Consider the following 22,282-nt stretch of genomic DNA (forward strand, 5'->3'; position numbering starts at 1 on the left):
ACTCATAGTGTAGCCCAGCCTAGCTATTAGTAATATTTAGTACTTAACCTAGTAATTAGAGTTTTGCCTGCTCTTAAGTGTTTTAGTTAAGAACCTTGCATTGCCCTGTTTTGTTCTATGGAGAATTAGCCTTTTTCTTACCCCTGAGATTATTACCTAGAGTCAGTACATTCTTAAAAGAAATAGAATGGGGTCCTGGAGAGATGACTTAGTGGTTAAGAGCACTGACTACTTCTCAGAGGACCTGGGTTCAATTCCCAGCACTCACATGGCGCCTCACAACTGTTTATAATTCACAGTTGTGGTACCCAGATCTATAAGCAGGCAAAACACCAATACTTGTAAAATAAACAAAAAAAATTTAAAAAACAAATAAAAATCAGTAGAATGTTTGCATGTTCAAGTACTTTTCTCTGTCTCTGACTTTTTCACACTTGTGGAAATGGAACCAGGGGCCTTGTGCATGCTAGGCAGGTGCACTACCAGCACAGTTCCAACCCAGGACAGATTTATACCAAAAGCCTGTACTTAGAGCCTGGGCCTTGAGTGTACTTGAGGTACTAGAGGTTGCTTGAATCAAGGATTTAATAGTTAACAGGCACACAGCTTGTATAGTGGTTGTCTAAGATGAACATGAACAGAGAGCTGGTTTTTAGAATTTATGTTAAATCCACTCTGTGTACATATGACCCAGAAAATCTGATCAAGTCCTTATGTGAGTTCATAACTTATTTAGATGTGATAATGAATCATTACTTAATGCAAATCTTAGTTCATAAGAGTAATGGCAACAGCAATATTTGGCCATTATTGAGGTAGTTTTTTGTACAAATGCTCTTTATTTTGTGTGTGTTGCACTAAAACGTAGAAAAATTGCAGTCATAAACAGAATCATTAGTCAGATCAGAGATTTGAGGTTTAAAATGACAAAATTCAGTATCAGGTTTTCTTTGAAGGTAAAATGGTATGTTTGGCTTGTCATTCTTTGTTTAATCATTTAATCAGTTTCCTTTTGTAAATAAAGGTTTTATTCCTTCTATACAAATTTAATCTTATGGGTTTGAATTTACAGGTTTCATTGTTTGTGGTTCTGAATTTCAGAATGTTAAAAATTACTCCCCCCCCCCCCCCAGCTGAGGACCGAATCCAGGGCTGAGTGCTGGATTCTACCACTGAGCTAAATCCCCAACCCCGAGACTTTTCTCATTTTAAATAAATGATTTAGCAGGACAAACAGCCTGTATTCAAGACAATTTATATCTTTATGAACATTTAATGTTTTTGTATTTTTGCTACAGAATTCCCAATTGCTAGTACACTGAACTTCTTGAGACTGTTGTGTCTTGTGAGGTAGTACACAGCTACCTTTGTAACATTTCAACAAGTTTCAATATATGGTGTACATTTGGCTCCAGCAGCTTCACTTAAATGAGTATGGAACTTCTTTCCGCCTCTCACAAACTGCTTGGTTCCCATTGTTAGAGAATTATGAAGCAAGAATGACTAGTATGAGGAATAAGGTTGTGCTAATGAACATGTTAAATTAAATATATTAAATACTAGACTTTCAAAACATTTACTTTAAAAAATACTCATTTACCTATCTTCTGTGTGTGAATATGTGAGAGAGTGTAGGCACATACATACAAAGATATGTTATGTGGAGGTCATAGGGACAACTTTTAGGAGTTGGTTCTTGCTTTCTACCTTGTTGAACCAGATCTTGCTCCTGCTACTGTTATGCCACATACTCTAGGCTAGCTGGTTCTCAAGCTTCTGGGCAATTCTTCTGATTGTAGAAGTGCTAGGACTCCAGATGCTTGCTTGCTACATGCAGCTCTATGTGTGGGTTCCAGAGACCACTCCAGCTGTCATCCTGGTACTGCTAGAACTTGTACTAAGTGAACTATTTCTTCATCCCCAATAAAGTACTTTATACAGAAAACAGTTTCTGATGCAAAATTTCCCATTCCCATTACTTTTAGGGAGTAGATTTGCATTAAGTGATTACTCATTATTATATCAAAGTAATTTATGAACTCATGGAATGACCCAATCAGATTTTCTGGGTCACACACATGTGCATGGAATAGCTGAAACATAAACTAGCTCTCTGTTCTTTATGTTCCTTTTAGACAACTGCTATATAATTTATGTGCTTGTTAGCAGTTTCAAGTGCTTTCTTCCTGGTTGATTAGTTGCACAGAAGAGCAATTGCCAATTCTGTGCTAAATACCAAAGTGATTCCATCTGACTTAGGCTAGCAAAAGCCTCTTTTTTTTGTCTAAGATGTATGTTTATGCATTTCAGTTATTCTGTATAAATGACACCTTTTTGTAAGGGATACAAAATGAGATGGAAGCAGTTGATCTTTTTCTCATTTCACTAGTCACCTACAAAAGCTGTATATAATGCCAGGCATTGGAACCATCCAGACTCAGAAGAACTGCCTGGACCACCAGTAGTAAAACCTCAGAATGTCACAGTAAGTAAACGTTTTATTTTTCCTCTCTTAAAATAATTTATAAGTTAATCTAGATCGGTACTATCTTAATTTTTATTCTTTCAAGGTTATAATTAAAAAGCTTTGCAAATTAAAACTTTGTCGGAGTTCAAGGCCAACCTGGACTTCATACTGAGACTCTATTTCAGAAACAAAACAACAACAAAAGACTAAACCAGAGCATTTAATCATGATTCACATTTCATAGAATTTATAATATTTAGGGTTTAAGAAAAATTATTCCTTATATAATATAAAGTATTTGTATTGATTCTTTGTGAGTGTGGTATTATGTATGTATTTGTGTGGGTGTGTGTGCAGCTGTGTGTGTACACAATAGAGGACAACTTTTAAGAGTAATTTCTGCCGGGCGGTGGTGGCGCACGCCTTTAATCCCAGCACTCGGGAGGCAGAGGCAGGCGGATTTCTGTGAGTTCGAGGCCAGCCTGGGCTACCAAGTGAGTTCCAGGAGAGGCGCAAAGCTACACAGAGAAACCCTGTCTCGAAAAACCAAAAAAAAAAAAAAAAAAAAAAAAAAAAAAAAAAAAAAAAAAAAAAAAAAAAAGAGTAATTTCTTCGGCTGGAGAGATGGCTCAGCAGTTAAGAGCACTGACTGCTCTTCTAGAGGACCCAGGTTCAATTCCCAGGACCTACATGGCAGCTAACAGCTGTCTGTAACTCCAAGATCTGACACCTTTACACAAACATACGTGTAGGCAAAACATCAATGCAAAAAAAAAAAGAATAGTTTTTTTTTTTCCCGTCATGTGGGTTCTGGGGCTCAAGCTCAGGTTGTCAGGCTTGCTTGGCAAGCACCTTTACTTGCTCAGCACTCTCATTGGCCCTCTCTGCCTCATTTTGAGAATGAGTCTCATTGAATTTGGCTAGTTCAGCTCGACTAATGAGCTTCAAGGATGTGTTGTTTTTGCTTTACTACTGTGCCCAGTTATTTTTTTATTTATTTTTATGTATATATGCTGAGGATCCAGACTCAGGTCCTCATGCTTGCATGGCAGGCACTTTACCAGCTGAGCATTCTCCCCAGCCTGGTGATCTCAGAACTTACAATAGAGCTAGGCATGATGGTCCATACCTGTAATCACAGCACTTGGAAGGATGAGGTAGGAGAATCATTTAAAGTTTGGTGCCTCTGTCTTTTCAGTAATTATTTTATTTTTATTTTATGTGTAAGAGTATTTTAATAGTGAAGCTACAAAGGAATGAGTTGTTACAACATTAACAAAAATTTGGGGGTGGAGTGAAGTCAAGGGCCTCATGCATAGACAACTGCTCATCCTCAGTTCCAAGAATAGAACTATAGTATAGGGGTTTCCTTTAAATTGATTTTGATGTCCCTGTCATATATGCTGGTAATTATTTGTGATGCTGAAACATGCTTTGTTCTTGTTACAACTTAGTATTTTTATTCTTTATTGCTTTTAGCTTCCTATGCTTTTATGATGCTTTTGCTGTAGTTTTTCTGAAGCCCCATCTAACTGCTTATCAATGCTACTCATGCATGCAATTGTGGTTCTTTATTCTCTTAACAGTCCTGAAAGCAAACAAATGATATGAAATGTGACGTTTAAAAAGCTAAAAGTATTTCTCAAGTGGTTCTTTTGTGTTTGAAACATTTAAATCTTAGTAGTGCATGGAATTTGAATTATCTCTTAGGACCTTTCAGCAGCCTCCCTCTTCTCCCTTCAAAAAAAAACCAAAAAACTTCATTTACTTTTTAAAAGCTAAATTTGTCACATAGACGAGATGTTACCTTTTAAAATATTTGCTTAGAACAACTAATTTAATACCTTTATTAATAGGTGAGGCTGTCTTCAAAGGAACCAAATCAAAAAGATGATGGAGTTTTTAAGGCTCCTGCACCACCACTCAAAGTGATAAAAACTGTGACAATACCTACTCAGCCCTACCAAGATATAGTTACTGCACTGAAATGCAGAAAAGAAGACAAAGAAGTAAGCGGCCATATACAGTTTTACTGCACGTGGATAGGTTTCTGTGTGTGACATTTAGCCTTCTGTCTTGAACAACTATCACTACACCGATAGCCACATGTTTGAACCACAGACGTACCTTGTCCTACTAGTACTAGTGATTTAAGAACATTTTGTTGACATCTAATGAATGATTGTATAGGCTTTTTATTAAGTATAGTGATTTAGATATGCTAGTTCTTAGTTACGAAAGAGGTGGGCTTATTTTTTTCTTGGCAGTTATATACTGTTGTTCAGCACGTGAAGCACTTCAATGATGTGGTGGAATTTGGTGAAAATCAAGAGTTCACTGATGACATTGAATACTTGTTAAGTGGCTTAAAGAGTACTCAGCCTCTAAACACACGTTGCCTTAGGTAAGATCTTAATTTTACATTTTATAATGTTGTGCATGCTATGTCATTAAAGTTTTTTCAATTAGATAGCTTTAAATTTGTTAGTAAAGCTAATTTAAAAAATTTTGTGTTGATAATCAGTAATATGTTAAATATTTCCCTTTTTTTTATAGTAGAGGCTTCAGTTTCCAGATGCTAAAAGAATAAATAGTATACTAAGGAATCTGAAGGTGTTTTTTGTTTTTTGTTTTTTGTTTGAGACAGGGTTTCTCTGTATAACAGCCCTGGCTGTCCTGGAACTGACTCTGTAGACCAGGCTGGCCTCGAACTCACAGATCCGCCTGCCTATGCCTCTTGAGTGCTGGGATTAAAGGTGTGGGCCACCATTGTCCAGCGTGAGGGTGTTTTTTTTTTTTTTTCCCCCCCAATTATCTCAAAATTACAGACATCAAGTGATTAAATTGATTTGAGCAGAGACATGGGTCATCTTTTACATACCATGTGGTAATAGATTGAATACCTAGACTTGGTCATATTATTTATAGTGAGTTGGAGTATATCCAGTCAAATATAACCACTTCTAGTTTTCATATAATAGCAGCATTATGAAAGATAACTAGAATTTTATGATTTTAATGGTTGTAGTGACTTTAGGAATACACTACAGACATCATGCTATTCATTTTTATAAATGTAGTGTGTGCCCAGTCACACTCAAAGCCTTGGTACATGTTTGAAAATTGTGGTTTGCCCATGGTTTTTATCTTTGTGTTGTCAGTACTTTAAGCCTTCTGCTTCTTTCTCATTTGCTTGTTTGGAATTACGCAAACTACAGCTAATGTCCTAGCAATTTTTAGCTGTCCTAACATAATCTGTTTCCTTCTAGTGTTATTAGCTTGGCTACTAAATGTGCCATGCCCAGTTTTCGAATGCACCTGAGAGCACATGGGATGGTCGCAATGGTCTTTAAAACCTTGGATGATTCTCAGCACCATCAGGTATTTTTAAGTTTCTGAGGTTGAGAGGTATTACTGAAAAATTGTAGTCTTTGACTATATCAGAAAATACCTTCATTGGATATTCATATAAATGAATTAAAGGTTGAGTTTATTTTATTTGCTTGATAAGTAGAGATGATAACTACATTTTTGCTTCATAAATCATGTTTTCTGGAGACATTTTTCTTAAGAAAAATTTTTGTTATATTTATAATATAAAAGTTTATATTATTAAAATCTTACTCATTTGTCAGTTAGCATACTATACTGAATATTTTATAATGTAAGATTATTTCCTCTATTTAGAAGAATCTTTTAATATTGTTTGATATTAATGGCATGAAAAGGGTTTTGAAATATGGCTATGATTTTAAAATATTTGGTTCATTGTTGGAGCTGGAAAATAGCTGCATTGTGAAAAGGAATAACTAATAAAGGTTACCTAACCAGAGTTAGGGAGAATAGTCACTGCCAAACTGAACAGGAAGATACTGAGGTGGCCTTGTGTGGAAGGAAATTACAAATTGAGTGACACAAAATTAATACTGATTCTTCTAAAACCCAAAGTCATGTAGTTAAAGTGTGTGAGCATTCCTCTGTACCCAGGTTGTACTCAGCAAAGAATAACAAGGACAGAAAGACAAGAAATGCATAGTTTGCTTCATCACCCAGTTAGATTTCACATAGCCTTAAGACAGTCTTTCCTTAGTGGGTCCCTCAGGTCTTTATTGTGGCATCCTAATTTTTAAAAATGCTTTGTAAACATTTAATCAATCAAGGGAACTAAAGAGATGGCTCAGTACAGTAGTAAAGGATCTGAGTTTGGTTTCCACCCTTACATTCTTAAGGGTATTTGTCTACCAAAGGCTGACTCAGTTAACATTATTCTAAAACATACCACCTTGAGTATTTTAAGAGCACATTTTGTTAATGCTTTATTAAAAACAGTTACTCGGGGCTAGGAATGTAGCTCAGTTGCTAGCATGCTTGCTTAGCAAGCACGAGGCCCTGGGTCTGATCCTTAGCACTGCATAAACCAGATATTATACAGGCCTGTACTCCTGGCATTTAGGGAAGGAGAGACAGGAGGACCAAAAGTTCATTATCCTCAACTATATAATGAGTTCAGGGCCTGCCTGGGTTACATGAGATCCTATCAAAAAAATAAAACAAGACTGGTGCACGCCTTTAATCCTAGCACTCAGGAGGCAGAATCAGGCTTATCCCTATATGTTCAAGGCTACCCTGATCTACCTGGTCTACGTAGTGAGTTCCAAGGATACTTGGTGAGACCATGTCTCAAAAAACAAAGCCAAAAACCCAACAAACTGACAGAGTTGTCAGGCTCAGTGGTGCTTGTGTTTGGCTCCTGCACTCAGGAGGCAAAGGGAAGTGGGTCTCCAGGCTAGCTTGGTCTCCATAGTGAGTTCCAGGCCAACTAGGACTACATAATGAGACTGTATCTTTTAAAAAATAAAAAAGAAGTTGCTGGATTACAACATTTTAAAAAGAAATTAATCCAGTTACATTTGTTTCCTATAAAACAGTATTTTCTTAGCCTGGCGGCAGCGGTGACACTACACACCTTTAATCCCAGAGATGCAGAGGCAGGCGGATCTCTGCGTTCTAGGCCAGCCTGGTCTACAGAGTAAGTTCCAGGACAGCCAAGGGTACACAGAGAAACCCTGTCTCAGAAAAAACCTAATTTGTTTAATTATTAATTTTTGAGTGTTTTGCTTACTTGTTCGTCTGTGCACCAGGTGTGTGCCTGGTGCTGGCAGAGGCCAGAAGATGGCATTGGATCCCCTAGAACTATAGTTACAGACAGTAGTGAGCTACCATATGGATGTTGGGAATAGAGCCCAGATACGCTGGGAGAACAACTAGTGCTTGCTCTTAACTGCTGAGTCATCTCTTCAGCCCCCTAGTTAAATTTATTTCAGTCCCTTGTATACTGATGGAAGCTCAGTTGTCTGTACTCTACAGAGGGAGAATGTGTTTTGATACAAATTATAAACATATTTATGTTACTATTTTTAAACCAAAAATTGGCATATCTTTATGTTGGAAAGAACATTAAAGGTATATTGTAAAAATACTGTATAATACATAAAACATTCTATAAACTCCTCATTTAGGAAAAGTGTTCAAAGAAATAGGTAGTTAACTTTATATTCTAGTTGAACATTCATTAGAGAAGGATGATGGAGAGGAAAAAACAACTTTTTTTTTCTTTTTCTCTTTTTGTTTTTTTGAGACAGGGTTTCTCTGTGTAACAGTCCTGGCTGGCCTAGAACTCGATTTGTAGTCCAGGCTGGCCTTGAACTCATAGAACCACCTGCCTCTGCCTCTCACGTTGGATCAAAGGTGTGTGCCACCACTGCCCAGCTGGAAAAAAACAATTTTTAATCAGGGTTTTATTGATCAAATAGATATATTTTCCTAGGATATTTTGGAAGAACAGTGAATCAAGCATTTTTAGGGTCTCCCAACAAACCAGCAGTAGGAAATTTAGATATTTTAACTTATAAATGTTTTCTAAAGTTGTTAGTAATTGCTTTCATGAATATTTCTCTTTTGGGATCTGTTGAAGAATCTGTCCCTCTGTACAGCTGCTCTCATGTACATATTGAGTAGAGATCGTTTGAACATGGATCTTGATAGGGCCAGCCTAGATCTCATGATTCGACTTTTGGAACTGGAACAAGATGTTTCTTCAGCTAAGCTACTGAATGAAAAAGACATGAACAAGATCAAAGAAAAAATCCGAAGACTCTGTGAAACTGTGCACAATAAACATCTTGATCTAGAAAATATAACGGTGGGTTGTTTCCTTCTATAACAAATGAAGATTACTAGAAGTCTGATTAGTCACAGTGACTATGTAGCTTTTGACAAATCATTTTACCTTTATTAATTAGCCTTGTTTACAGCCTTCATTGACAATTTTCTAGTAAGATTTAGCTCTGAACATCATTTCCTGTCCTAGTTTGGGTTACTGTTGCTGTGATGAAACTCTATGACCAAAGCAACTTGGGGAGGAAAGGGTTTATTTCAGCTTACACTTCCAGGTAATAGTCCATCCTGAGGGAAGTCAGGGCAGGAACCTGGAAGCAGGAGCTGCTACAGAGGCCATGGAGGAATGATGCTTACTGGCTTGCTTCTTATGGCTTCCTCGGCCTGCTTTCTTAGAGAACCCAGGACTACCACAGTGGACTGGGCCTTCCCCCATCAGTCACTAATTAAGAAAATGCCCTACAGCCAGATCTTTTCTCAACTGAGATTCCCTCCTTTCAGATAACTTTAGCTTGTGTCAAGTTGATATAACATTAGCGAGCATACTCCTGAAATCAGTAAACTGTATTTGAGCCTTTCCTGGTTTGGGTTTTGCTAGTAAACAGCTGTTTTTCTTGTTACATTTTGCTTAAGCTTTTTCTTTTCCTTCCTTCCCTCTGCAGTTAAGCTGTTAGCAACTGGGATTTTTATTTTTCTCCATTTCAGAAATCAGGATTTGTAAGCAAGCATTTGCTTATTCTAAACTATCTCAGGGTATCTGGAAGCTAAAAGGAGAAATTCCTAGTCACTTGCCCTTTTTGGAGCAATGTCCCTATTCATTGTAGGATTATGGCAGGTGTTTACCTTTATTCTGAGCACAGTTCCCCCAACAGATGATGATAGTCTAATGGTTACAAGGCTAGTAAGATAATTGACCCATGGTTTTGAGGAGAGGAGAAAAGATTATTGTTGTATAACTTGATTTTGTAAGCTAAAACTTTTTTCTATTGCCTGCTTAACTGAGAGGACTGCAACGTTTGCCACAAAAGTTTACAGACTGTTATGCTAGTCACAGTAACTGAAGGCTGTCACTATTGAATTATACTAGACTTACCAAGGGGTTTGTGGATTCTGAAAAAGATAGTAAATGGGAGCAAAGCCAGCCAGCTTTAAGCACATGTCAGGTTCAAAACTCAAATGTGTTCTCTACTTTCTAGAACAGGAAAATCACCACAGTCTGTGTAATACCTTTGGGTTGATTTGAGAGTGGGGCAGTATTATACTACATTTAAAACTAGTAATTTTCATTCACTCAGCATTTTTGCATCTAATTTTTAAAAATAATTATTAAATTTACACTCAAAGTGTAGGTTTCATTGTGGTATTTTCTTCCATTCTTTGTTTTTATTGGGACATCTTTCCCAGAGTTCTCCCCTGTCCAGTAACTCAGTTACCACTCTCAGCCAACCACAGAAATACTTGCATGTCTGTTTATTGCTGCACTGTTGATGATAGCTAAGAAATGGACCTAACCTAGATCTCCAGGAACAGATGAATAAATAAAAATGTGGTCTATATAACAATGTGGAATTTTAGTCATCCATAAAGGAAAGGTTAATTTTTAACGCTTAAAAATGAAATTGAACCTATAATTTTTATTTGCTGTATAATTGAATAAATACATCTTTTTTGTTACTCGTATTCAGCATTAGAGTTTGAAATATTTGCTGTTGAATGATAATTTTTTAAAAATGAATTTGACTTCTTTTGTTAAATTTGTTAGGATAAGTAACTATCAGCATGAAACATACTGTGACTGTTTATTAAATAATTTACTTATGTAGTTGAAGCCAGAGCACAGGACTGTGTTAGGGTGCTTCTCCTTCAGTTCATTGTCAGCTGTTGTTAAATATGGTTGTTTCTAAATTGTACAGTAGGCTTAGAAGTTGCTTTGTTTAAAGAATAGCTGTACACATTGGTTTTGTTATATTTGGGTGTGGCTTATTTTTGTTGTATGATGTTTTTGTATATTTTAAAGTTTTTTGTTTGTTTTGTTTTGTTTTGTTGTTTTGTGACAGGGTTTCTATGTGTAACCACTGCCCTGATTGTCCTGGAGCTCCTTCTCTAGACCAGGCTGGCCTCAAACTCACAGAGATTCACCTGTCTCTGCCTCCTGAGTGCTGGTATTAAAGGCGTGCGCCACCTCTGCCTGGCTATTTTAAAGTTTTTCAATTCTGTTTTTTTAATAATATTTATAGCCAGATGTGGTAGTACACACTTTTAATCTCAGCACTTGGGTGGCAGAGGCAATCAGATCTCTGAGTTCAAAGCGAGCCTGGTCTACAAAGCAGGTTCCAGGACAGCAAGGGCAACACAGAGAAACCCTGTCTCCCCTCCCCCACCCAAAAAAAATTAAAAAATACTTTAACTTCTTTTGAATATATTTGTTCTGTTGGTAAGACATGAAGATAATAATAGTATAGAGTTTTAAACAATGGATAACTGAATGTTAACAGTTAACAGAATAGTCTTATTAGTGATTTTGCTTTAGAGAATTATTTTAGTTTTCAAATAAAAATGCTTAAAATAGGCTGTTTTTGAATGGTAGCTTATGATATGATAAATATAGTCTAAAACACAGAGTTTTTACTAATATAAAATTTTTATAGTCTTCTTAAAGATACAACATTAGGCCTCAGCTTTGCTGTTAAGACTCATGAGCTGATAAATTTGGTCATTAAATTACTCTTTGCAGGACCTAGAATGAGAAATGAACCCAGTTCATTAATTTTCTTGTATTGGATTCTAATTCTCTATTTACCCTAGCAAAATTTGTCTTTGTTTCCGAAGAACTTATTAAAATAATTTAGATCCTTCTTAATTTTTTAATACTGAGATTCTCATTGGTAAAACTTGTTTTATTTTGTGTAATGTATATTCAGTTTCAAATGTAATACATACCAAGGTAAAAAATTTCCTTTTTGAAGTGTGTAAGTGGTTAGGGGTTGGACAGAAACGTCTTTCCAGTCTTCGCTAATTATTCCGCCAACTACCCCCCTTTTTTAAAATGAGTAGTTCATTGGTACATTGCAGGGGTTAGCAGGCTGAACAATAACTAAATGAGTTCCTTCTCTTAGGCTAAACTGTATTATACAGACAACTAGATTACTCTGTTGGGAAGTGGCTTTAGGCTTTAAATCCATAGATTCATGAAGAAAAATGCTAACCTAGTTAGTTGTAAATGTGGTTCTTATTTGTGCACCATCTAGTGGTGGTTCTGGATGTATATTGTTGTGACTACAAGGAATCTTCTTGCTGCTAAATAATCCTATAGTACAAAGTTTAAGACAACTTTGTAGGAAAGTAAAAAGTAATGAGCAGAGAACTTGAAGAAAAAAATGTGTTTCACTGATAAGTGTGTGGAAAAATGCTTGTGTTTACTGTATTCAGAAAAAATAGAAACTGAAGTGTTACTACTTTGTACCTTCAGGCTGTTTAAATTAGTGACCACTGAATTTGAACATTTAGGGCCACTGACATTCCCATACTTGCCTCCTTGAAATGTATCTCGTTACATTCTTTTTGGTAGGTTAATCCAATATATTTAAAGACAAACTCCTAAAATTAATGTTTCAGAATTATTCTAGCCAGGAGGTAATGGCACATACCTTTAATCCCAGCACATGGAAGGCATGGGCAGGCAAATCTCTGAGTTCTGGGACAGCCAGAGTTCCATGGAGAAGAAACCCTGTTTTTTAAAATAAAAAAAAAAAGAAAAGAAAAAAAAAATTCTGCACCTCAATATTCATTAATGGTATTTCTAATTTTTAGACTGGTCATTTAGCTATGGAGACATTGCTGTCCCTTACTTCCAAACGAGCAGGAGATTGGTTTAAAGAAGAGCTCCGGCTTCTGGGTGGTCTGGATCATATTGTAGATAAAGGTTTGTATACAACACACACACACACACACACACACACACACACACACACACACACACACACACGTTTAGTCCCAACACTTGGGAGGCAGAGGCAGGCGGATCTCTGAGTTTAAGACTAGCCTGGTCTACAGAGCTAGTTCTAGGACAGCCAGGGCTACACAGGAGAAACCTTGTCTCATGAAAACAACAACAAAAAAGTGACACAGTGACCAAGGCAACTTACAGAAGAAGTGTATTGAGGGCTTACAGTTCAGAGAGTGAGCATCATGGCAGGGAGCATGGAGGGCTTACAGTTTCAGAGAGGCAATCCATGACCATCATGGCAGGGAGCATGGACAGACAGATGTGGTGCCAGAGCAGTAGCTAGAGTTCACATCTTGACATATAAGCACTGAGTTTAGACGAGCAAGGAGAGAGGAACTAACTGGGAATGGCCTGAGTATTTTGAAACCTCAAAGCACATATAGGCCTCCTCTGACAAGCGCAAACCTCCTAATTCTTCTAAACAACTATTGACCAAGCATCCCAATAGTTGAGCCTATGGGAGCCATTCTCATTCAAACCACTGCACTTAGTATTGACCATAAAATGATGTTCACATTTCAGCATATTCGTAGCATGTGTGTGGGTGACTTTTGGTGTTAGCTAAGGAATAATTATTGAAGTTTTATATACTAACTTTTGTCCATTTCTTTTTGCCTAGTAAAAGAGTGCGTGGATCATTTAAGTAGAGATGAGGATGAAGAGAAACTAGTAGCCTCTTTATGGGGAGCAGAGAGATGTTTACGAGTTTTAGAGAGTGTAAGTATGGGAACTTCATGAGGGAATTATATCTAGTTGTGATTGTATATGCTTATAACCACCTGATGTTTTTTATACCAGGGAGTTTTACCTTTGTTGCTCTGAAAGGGTTCTTTTCACAACCATTTGTCAGTAAGTGAGCATCTTACCATTTTAAGGATGTGTTGTGTTGCTGGACATGGTGATACACGCTGTGCTCCTAAAATTGGGAGACTCGGAAGGAAGGATTATGAGTTAAAGGCCAGCATGAGCTACATAGATAAAAACCTGTCTCAAAACCTCTATTTGTGCATTATTGCTTCAAATGAAAGGTGCATACAGGTTTGTTTATATGTACCTGACTTTATAGTTTTCTTAATACAGAATTCTGTTTCCGGTAACTATACTAACTTATTTGTAGAAAATAGCAGACACAGCCTTGTTTTTGTTTTAGTTAATATGTTTTTGTTTATTTAGCTTTTGAGTCAGATAGTGAGCACAACTGAAAATATTTGACTTCCGAAAATAATACTGTTGGGTGACAATGAGTATATTTTGTTCTTTGGTGGTTATGAATGACAGCCTAGTTCAATGTAGGCTATAATTTTACTGCCAGTGAATTTTAGAATGTATAATTACTAATTAAGTATTTTGGCTAGGTACTTTTTTTTTTTTTTTAAGATTTATTTATTTATTCTGTACACAGAAGAGGGTGCCAGATCTCATTACAGATGGTTGTGAGCCACCATGTGGGTGCTGGGAATTGAACTTAGGACCTCTGGAAGAGTAGTCGGGGCTCTCAACCTCTGAGCCATCTCTCCAGCCTGGCTAGGTACTTTTAAAAACATGGAGGAGCTTTTGGCATATATAAAATTGAAATTGTTCCTTCTTTCTTTTAGGGTGCTATTAACTAGGTATCACATTATTTATTTAAAATATTTTAAATGGCTGAGTATGGTGGTGCACACCTTTAATCCCAACACTTGGGAAGCGGAGGCAGGCAGGCAGATTTCTGTGAGCTAAAGGTCAATCTGAGCTTCATAATGAGTTCCAGGATGGCCAAGGCTATGGAGAGAGACCAGAGAGAGAGGGAGAGGGAGAGGGAGAGGGAGGAAAGGGGGAGGGAGAGGAGGGGGAGGGAGAGGAGGGGGAGGGAGGGAGAGGAGAGAGGGAGAAATTTAATGTGAACCTCAAAATATTAGCAATATTAAATAGATACGTAGTGCAAAAATTTTTAAAATTAAAGCCAAGACAGAATCTTAAACAGCATTTTGTTTTTGTTTGTTTGTGTTTTTGAGACAGGGTCTCTGTATGTAGTTCTGACTGCCCTAAAACTTGCTCTATAGACCAAGCTGGCCTCAGACCCACAGAGATCCTCCTGCCTCTGCCTCCTGAGTGCTAGGATTAAAGGTGTGTATCACCATGTCCTTCTGTTAAAACAGCAATTTTTATTTATTTATTTATTTTGGGTGGTGTTTTTTTTTTTTGAGACAGGGTTTCTCTGTCTAGCTTTGCGCCTTTCCTGGAACTCACTCTGTAGTCCAGGCTAGCCTCGAACTCATAGAGATCCGTCTGCCTCTGCCTCCCGAATGCTGGGATTAAAGGCGTGAGCCACCACCGCCTGGCTTTTTTGTTGTTGTTGTTGTTGTTAAAACAACAATTTTTAAAGTCAGTCATTCCAACACATATACAATCCAAAGGTATACCAGTTTGATATACAGTAAGGAAACCATTAAAAGATTTTGATATATTTAAGCAAATGACTCTGTTCGAGACCAGAAAATCTTATGTATATTGTAATTTGTAGCATAAAGCAGACTTGTTTCTTAGCTCTTTAAGAAACATTTGTTGGTGTGTGGCATGACAACAGGCATGATGCAAAATGTTCATGTTGTGTATTAGAACCAAGTGAATTCATGAAAGGAGCCATGGTTGAGCATTTCTAGAAACACTTTGGATTCATTCTGCATTTGACTTGGATTAATTTTTGGTACTTGAGAAATTTTCTGTGTTGCCAATCTTTGCAGCCTCACATTTAATTACAACTCTGTGGGTCACAGCTAAAGTTTAAGAAGTTGTATCCTGCCAGGTGGTGGTGGTGCACGCCTTTAATCCCAGCACTTGGGAGGCAGAGCCAGGCTGATCTCTGTGAGTTCAAGGCCAGCCTGGTCTACAGAGTTCAGGAAAGGATCCCCCCACCCCCCACCCCCCCCAAAAAAAAAAAGAAAAAAAAAGAAGTTGTATCCTTAGATGGTAAGATCTATTTAATTTTTGTATTTTAAGGCATCAGGTAAAATGTGCTATTATTTATATAAATGAAAATTATGGATTGTCACAGTCATTTTATATCCTTTCCTTTTAGGTAACAGTGCATAATCCAGAGAATCAAAGCTACTTGATAGCCTATAAAGATTCACAACTCATTATTTCATCAGCTAAGTAAGTTTTTATAAACCTTCTCATTACTTTTTTAAAACTAAGGAAATAAAGTTGTATTCTGTTCCTTCTTAAAATGTGTTGTCTGTTTAGATTTGTGAATAAGTACATTGTAGAGCAAAAGTTAGTAGTACAGATTCTTGAGCTTTGGTGAGAATTCAGCTCCTTCATGTTAGCTCTGACCCTGACAAGTCACTGTGTTGTTGCAAGTTCTTTATAGGGAAGGCAAGAATTGTGCCTTGCTGCTGCTAGGGTAGTTTTCACAATCAGTAAATATCTTCACATATATTAGATAATACATGTTTAGATAACAAACGTTCGTTAAAACTTTTTAAGGTGTATATACAACGTATGTTAATGAGTCAAGTTCTATTTTTAAGGTCTAGTAGAGCATTGCTTAGTGAATGGTAAATATATTAGTCCTTTTATTTGAAGTGGATTGTAACTCCATTTCTGCCCTTATGTATATCTCATTTTCCAGATCTTTGTGTATTATCTCCTTGTCTAGCCTTCATCACAGTTAGGCTAATGCTGTCACCTCTGCTTCTGCGTCTCCAGTCCTGGTTCTGTCTTATTACAACCGCTTCTTCTTAGTATCGCTGTCCTCATTTTTTGCTATCTCTGCCCTAGTTCTCTGGCCTTTATCTTAGCTAGCATTGTGCCACTGGGATTTAACTTTCTCTGGGTCTCTGCTTTGAAAAACTCATCTTATATTGCAATTCTGTATGACTCTTTATTATCTTTGTATGAAAGGAACAAATGTTTCAATGTGAATGGTCCAGCTTATCTGTGTTTAACCTCTTATTTGGAGAATTTCAAACTTAGAGAAATGTAGACAGAATGGTATGATCAACTCTTATTATTCAGCTTGAATACTATCTAGGCGAGTCCTGTTTCTATCACCTCATCCTTATGTATTATTTTGAAGCAAATCCAAGTGCTGTATCATCTCCATTTCCTGTTTTGTGTTCCTTCGGTGAATTTTATAGGACATTATTATCCTTAATGCATGTAATCCTTCCCAAGGATTTTCTTAGAAGTTAAGTCTGTTGCTGATTCCTTTTTTGGGGGGGGTGGGGGTGAGGTGGGCGGTAGTTGTGGTTAATTGATGGGTTTGTTGTTGTTTTTGATAGCAGTAGGGATTGAACCTGTGGTTTCATATACACCAGGCAAGTATTCTATCATTCAGTCCAAGTCCCTGAATTTTTTTTAATTAACAAAAGGTATATTTCTGATTTTAAAAGACCTTTCTTTATTATACTTCTTAATCCCTGAGAATTGCCTTCGTAAGAAGTGTTTAGTATGACAGATTCCATCTCTTGCATAGGATTTTCTGGTGAAATGTTTTTAGAAGTGATGATAAAAGTCAGAATTGAAGTTTGGGAAATAGCACTCACCTGGAGCTTTTCAAGAAAACATCATAGATACTCAGTAATACTTAAGACAGTCAGTTTAGTTACTTACTAATAACAACAGGGAAATTCTGTCAACATCCTCAAACATCAGAAGAATAAATTATTTGGGTTTGACCTTATAACAACATCTTCTTAACCAAAGAATTGTAGACTATTTAAGAGTTTTATATATAGAATTTCCTCATTATATATTAATAAGAAACTAGGAATAGATTTAAAATGCTATATTTTTCTTTAAGGGTTTTGTGTGGTATGCAGTGAAAAATAAATTGACAGTCAGTTTACTTGATCTGTGTCACACTTGGGGGAAAATCCTAACGGATTTGAAGGTTTAAAGATGCCTGGGGGTGCTAGAGCAATGACTTAGCAGGTAAAGATTCTTGAGAGTATAGACTTGACCTTTGTTCAACGCCCAGAACCTGTGCAGAAATGAAAGAGCACATCAACTCCACAAAGTTTTGTTCTGATCCCTGCATAGGTGATGTGGCACCTTCCGTACCCCCACCCCAATCATACACACACAGTAATAATAAACATAAAAATTACAGATAGTCTTCAGAAATAGACTGCATACGTATTCATATGTGTCAAATCTTTTCGTATGTGGGAATCATTGGGTATAGCTGCCAGAAGACCTGTTACTTTGAATGATCTACAGTTAAAAATAATGATTTGCCTTATTGTATGTCAAGCATTTAATACTCACCTTTACCAAGTGATTTATTTTAAATATGATGCTCTACCTGCTCAGAAAATGAAAAACAACTAAGTAAAACTGAAAAGGGCCTGTCATTGTTTCTTAAAGGCTTTCGTGTGTGCAGGTGGGGGGGATGCCTTGTGATATATTTTGTGCTTGAGATATGTATAACGTGTGACAGCTCCTGCAAAAGTAACAGGAGTTTGTTTTGTGAGGTTTTTTTGGTTGTTGTGGTAGTAGTTTGATTTGAGATGAGATCTCTCTCTTTTGTCCCAGCTAGTAAACTGGGCTAAAGCAATCTTCTTGCCTCAGCCTCCTCTGTAGTGGGGACTATAGACATGAACCACCATACTCAGCATGAATGAATGAACTTTTAACTTTCTTCAGAGAAAATTTAATGATGATCAAGTTCATCAAACTTTAACAACTAGTGAGATTATCAGGCATCTGTGGTACATTTATTAGACATTAAACATTGTAACTTTCAAAACACAAAAACCACAAAACCAAAAAACCCTGACTGTTTTTAGGCCCTGGTAAATAGAAACTTATTGTATAACTTTTATTATACCATTTTATTTTCTCTCAAGAGCATTACAGCATTGTGAAGAACTGATTCAGCAGTATAACCGCGCTGAGAACAGCATATGCATAGCAGACAGTAAACCTCTGCCTTACCAGAATGTAACTAACCACGTGGGCAAAGCAGTGGAGGACTGCATGAGGGCTATCATTGGGGTATTGCTCAATTTAACTAATGATAATGGTAAGTAATATTTTCTTATTGAAAAATTATATATTGCACATGGGAATAAGCTATTCTGTTTATGATATAATGATTTACAATATTCCATTACACAATTGACTTACTCCTATAGTCAGAAGCTACTTTTAGGAATTGATTCTTAGAGCTGCCTAGTAAATAAGCCTTGAAATATCAAAACCACATATTTCAGTAAAGGAATAGTTAGTCAATTTAAAATTAATACTTATTTTTGTAGCTGGGTATGGTGGGCATACCTACAGTCCTAGCACTTGGGGAGGCTAAGGCAAGAGGAGTGCCAGAGGTTGAGGCCAGCTTGGGCTACAGAGCAGGTACCAGGTCAAGCAGGATTACAGAGTAAAACCAGGACTCGGGAAAAGAAAACAAAAATCGACAAAAGAAAATGGTTTTAAATGTGGTGATTGGTGTCATAGGAAGATTTTCTTATTTCAGAGTGGGGCAGCACGAAGACAGGAGAACAAGATGGACTTATAGGCACAGCCATGAACTGTGTCCTTCAGGTTCCCAAGTACCTACCTCAGGAGCAGAGATTCGATATTCGAGTGCTGGTGAGGCCAAGTGCCACTTGGTGTTTTATTGTATCTTTAGAGGAGGAAACTTCATTGTAGTTTGGATTTAAGAATCAGTTGTTTAATATATTCTGGGTTAGACTGGAGAGATGGCTGTTCTTCTAGAGGTTCTGAGTTCAATTCCCAGCAACCGCATAATGGCTCACAACCATCTATGATGAGATCTGGTGCCCTCTTCTAGCATGCACATAGAATACTGTATACACAATAAGTAAATATAAATTGTGTGTGTGTGTGTGTGTGTGTGTGTGTGTATTCTGGGTTTTTTTGATGGATCTTTATGAACATACTTCTCCATATTTTTCTATCTTACAAAGCCTCCTTTATAAAAATAAAGATTTAAACTGAAAATGGTAGTTAATAACTGAGGAGCTAAGTGTGGCTCATGTCCATAACCCTAGCACTTTGAATGGTGGAGTAAGAAGATGGCCATGAGTCAGGGCCATCCTGGACTATAGAAAGCAACAAAACAGTTCCTCTGCTGCCCACCCAAACCAGCTGAAAGAACCTTTTAGAAAGAGCAGTACCTTGCACAGTGTTTTTTAACAGATTTACAGATGGAAAAAAAAATGCTGTTTAACATTTCATTTGACAATAAAAGTTAAAAAATTACATGTTATATTCATTATGTTCTTGTTTGTGATAATTATATCTTTTTAATATTTTATAGGGATTGGGTCTACTGATAAATCTGGTGGAGTATAGTGCCCGGAATCGACACTGCCTTGTCAATATGGAAACATCCTGTTCCTTTGATTCTTCCTTCTCTAGTGGAGAAGGAGATCAGAGTTTAAGGCTAGCTGGACAAGTTCATGCTGTTCAGGCATTAGTACAGGTGAGAAGCAGTGACGTAATTACATATATGTAAATTCTGCAGGGTCCACTGTTCACTCAGAAATGAAAAAAAGTCAACTGACTTCTGTCTTGATTCCCCTGGCACAGTCCCTAGGACCTCTGGGGTTCTTGATCTGGTTTTGAGCACTGCTCTTTTGTTTTTTCTAGGTTATTATCTTATACATACTGTCTTCAAAGTCTGTTTATTTAGCACATCTTGAAGGTCTGCTTAGTATTTGATATGGTAATTTTCATTAATAACTTGTTGCATTTCTCAAATGGTGTGAATGGGTATATTAAGTGCTTTTTGTGTTGAACACAGTAACAACAAAAGGAAAATAAAGTAATTGAAGGCAAGGAATTTGGTGGGTTCTCTTGACTGAATGGAATACGTAATAGGAAACTATTAATAGTCTTACACTTCAATGATAAAAATGCAAATAATGTTAAGATCTAGTTCTTCCTGGGACCTTTTATATTTTTATATCTTTAATTTCTTGTAAAGAAGTTAGGTTGCGTTACCTAGTGCAGTTCAGTTATTGTCTTTCCTACTGGGTAATTTATTCAATATGCATAGGTTTGTTGATTTTTTTTTTTTTTAATGGTAGTTTTGTTTTTTGTTTTTTTGTTTTTCCTTTAATTTTCTAGGTAGTATTACCTGGATTAAGGACAATTATGGAGACTTTCACTATTGGAAACAGTACATAAACTGTTACTAGATTCCTTAAATCTTAACAACATTTATGTTTCAGTTTTGGCTTTTGGTAAAATGTAAGACAAGCTTTTTTAAAAATCAGATATTCTTATTTAAAGCAAAATATTAGAATATGTACATGTTGGCACTTGATCGATTTTTTTTTAATAGAATTTCCATCCCTCTCCTTTTCCTAGTGCCTCCCACTTCTTTATAATTGGGGTGTGTTGTGTGTGTGTGTGTGTATAAATGCAATCATTTGAAATCATTTAGTATTGCTTGTATGTGTTTAGTGCTGATCTTAGGTTTGACTAACTTATTGATGTCTTTTTAATGATTTTCAAAAACAATTTTTATCAGCTATTTCTCGAACGAGAGCGAGCAGCACAGTTGGCAGAAAGTAAAACAGATGAATTGATCAAAGATGCTCCCACCACTCAGCATGATAAGAGTGGAGAGTGGCAAGAAACAAGTGGAGAAATACAGTGGGTGTCAACTGAAAGGACTGATGGTGCAGAGGAGAAGCAGAAGAAGGAGGAGGAGGATGAAGAACTCGACCTCAATAAAGGCATGTTTATCTTGAGTAGTGGTAGAGTCACAGTGAGAATAATATTTTTTTCTTCACAACATTTTGATTCATGTATTGTTATAATTTAACAATGTCTTTATAGTTTATCTAGTTAAACTTTGGTAGTTCATTACTTACAAGTAATTCTTCCTATCAGTGAGCATGGTGTGTGTCATTGAGAGATCGCTTTTCTTTCTTGATACTTCCTCTCCTTTATAAAGAGTAGCAGCTGAGCTGGACATGATAGTGCACAACTGTAATTCCAGCAGTTGATAGGCTGAGGCCAAAGGAATGTGAGTTGGAGACCAGCCTGGGTTATATAATGAGACCATAATTCTTAGGGGGAGAGGATGAATTTCTCAGATTTCTTTTTTTCAGTCTCTGAAGTATTTTGTTAGACTTTACAGTAGTAGTTCTCAGAGCTTAATAGGTAAAGAAGAGGAATACATACCTAGCTAGAGGCACTATTTTTACTAATGAATTATTTATTGACAACCTATTGTTTCCAGGAATTATGATACTTGGTTTATATACAAATTCTGCAAAATAGCTATTTGTAACTAGGCCCCCAAGGTTTTATTTTTTTTGTTGTTGTTTAGTTTTTCCAGACAGGGTTTCTCTGTAGCCTTGGCTGTCCTGGAACTCACTCTGTAAGTCAGGATGGCCTCAGAGATCTGCCTACCTCTACCTCCTGAGTGCTGGGATTAAAAAGCGTATGCCACTGCCTCCCAGCTAAGGTTAGAAATTTAGTATGTTTAACTTTTCCACTTAGGAGACTGAGGTTGAGTGAGCCTCTTTTCTTTTTCTTTTTTCTTTTTTTCTTTTTTTTAAAGATTTATTTATTTATTATGTATACAGTGTTCTATTTGCACATATGCCTGCAGGCCAGAAGAGGGAGCCAAATCTCATTACAGATGGTTGTGAGCCACCATGTGGGTG

General features: G+C 36.8%; 1 protein-coding gene across 1 annotated transcript in view; it reads left to right on the top strand.

Annotated features, from left to right (window-relative positions):
- The window catches only part of Wapl (WAPL cohesin release factor), a 66,287-nt gene that overhangs the window by 38,386 nt on the left and 5,619 nt on the right, over positions 1-22,282 (top strand). Inside the window, exons 5-16 of the mRNA XM_059274149.1 lie at positions 2,390-2,485; positions 4,324-4,476; positions 4,735-4,871; positions 5,737-5,848; positions 8,442-8,669; positions 12,455-12,566; positions 13,270-13,367; positions 15,709-15,785; positions 18,485-18,660; positions 19,111-19,226; positions 19,918-20,082; positions 21,136-21,343. Coding sequence (XP_059130132.1) covers positions 2,390-2,485; positions 4,324-4,476; positions 4,735-4,871; positions 5,737-5,848; positions 8,442-8,669; positions 12,455-12,566; positions 13,270-13,367; positions 15,709-15,785; positions 18,485-18,660; positions 19,111-19,226; positions 19,918-20,082; positions 21,136-21,343 — 1,678 coding nt within the window. The remainder of the gene's footprint in view (positions 1-2,389; positions 2,486-4,323; positions 4,477-4,734; positions 4,872-5,736; positions 5,849-8,441; positions 8,670-12,454; positions 12,567-13,269; positions 13,368-15,708; positions 15,786-18,484; positions 18,661-19,110; positions 19,227-19,917; positions 20,083-21,135; positions 21,344-22,282) is intronic.

The sequence above is a fragment of the Peromyscus eremicus genome, chromosome 9, assembly GCF_949786415.1.
Source record: "Peromyscus eremicus chromosome 9, PerEre_H2_v1, whole genome shotgun sequence".
Classification (NCBI taxonomy): Eukaryota; Metazoa; Chordata; class Mammalia; order Rodentia; family Cricetidae; genus Peromyscus; species Peromyscus eremicus.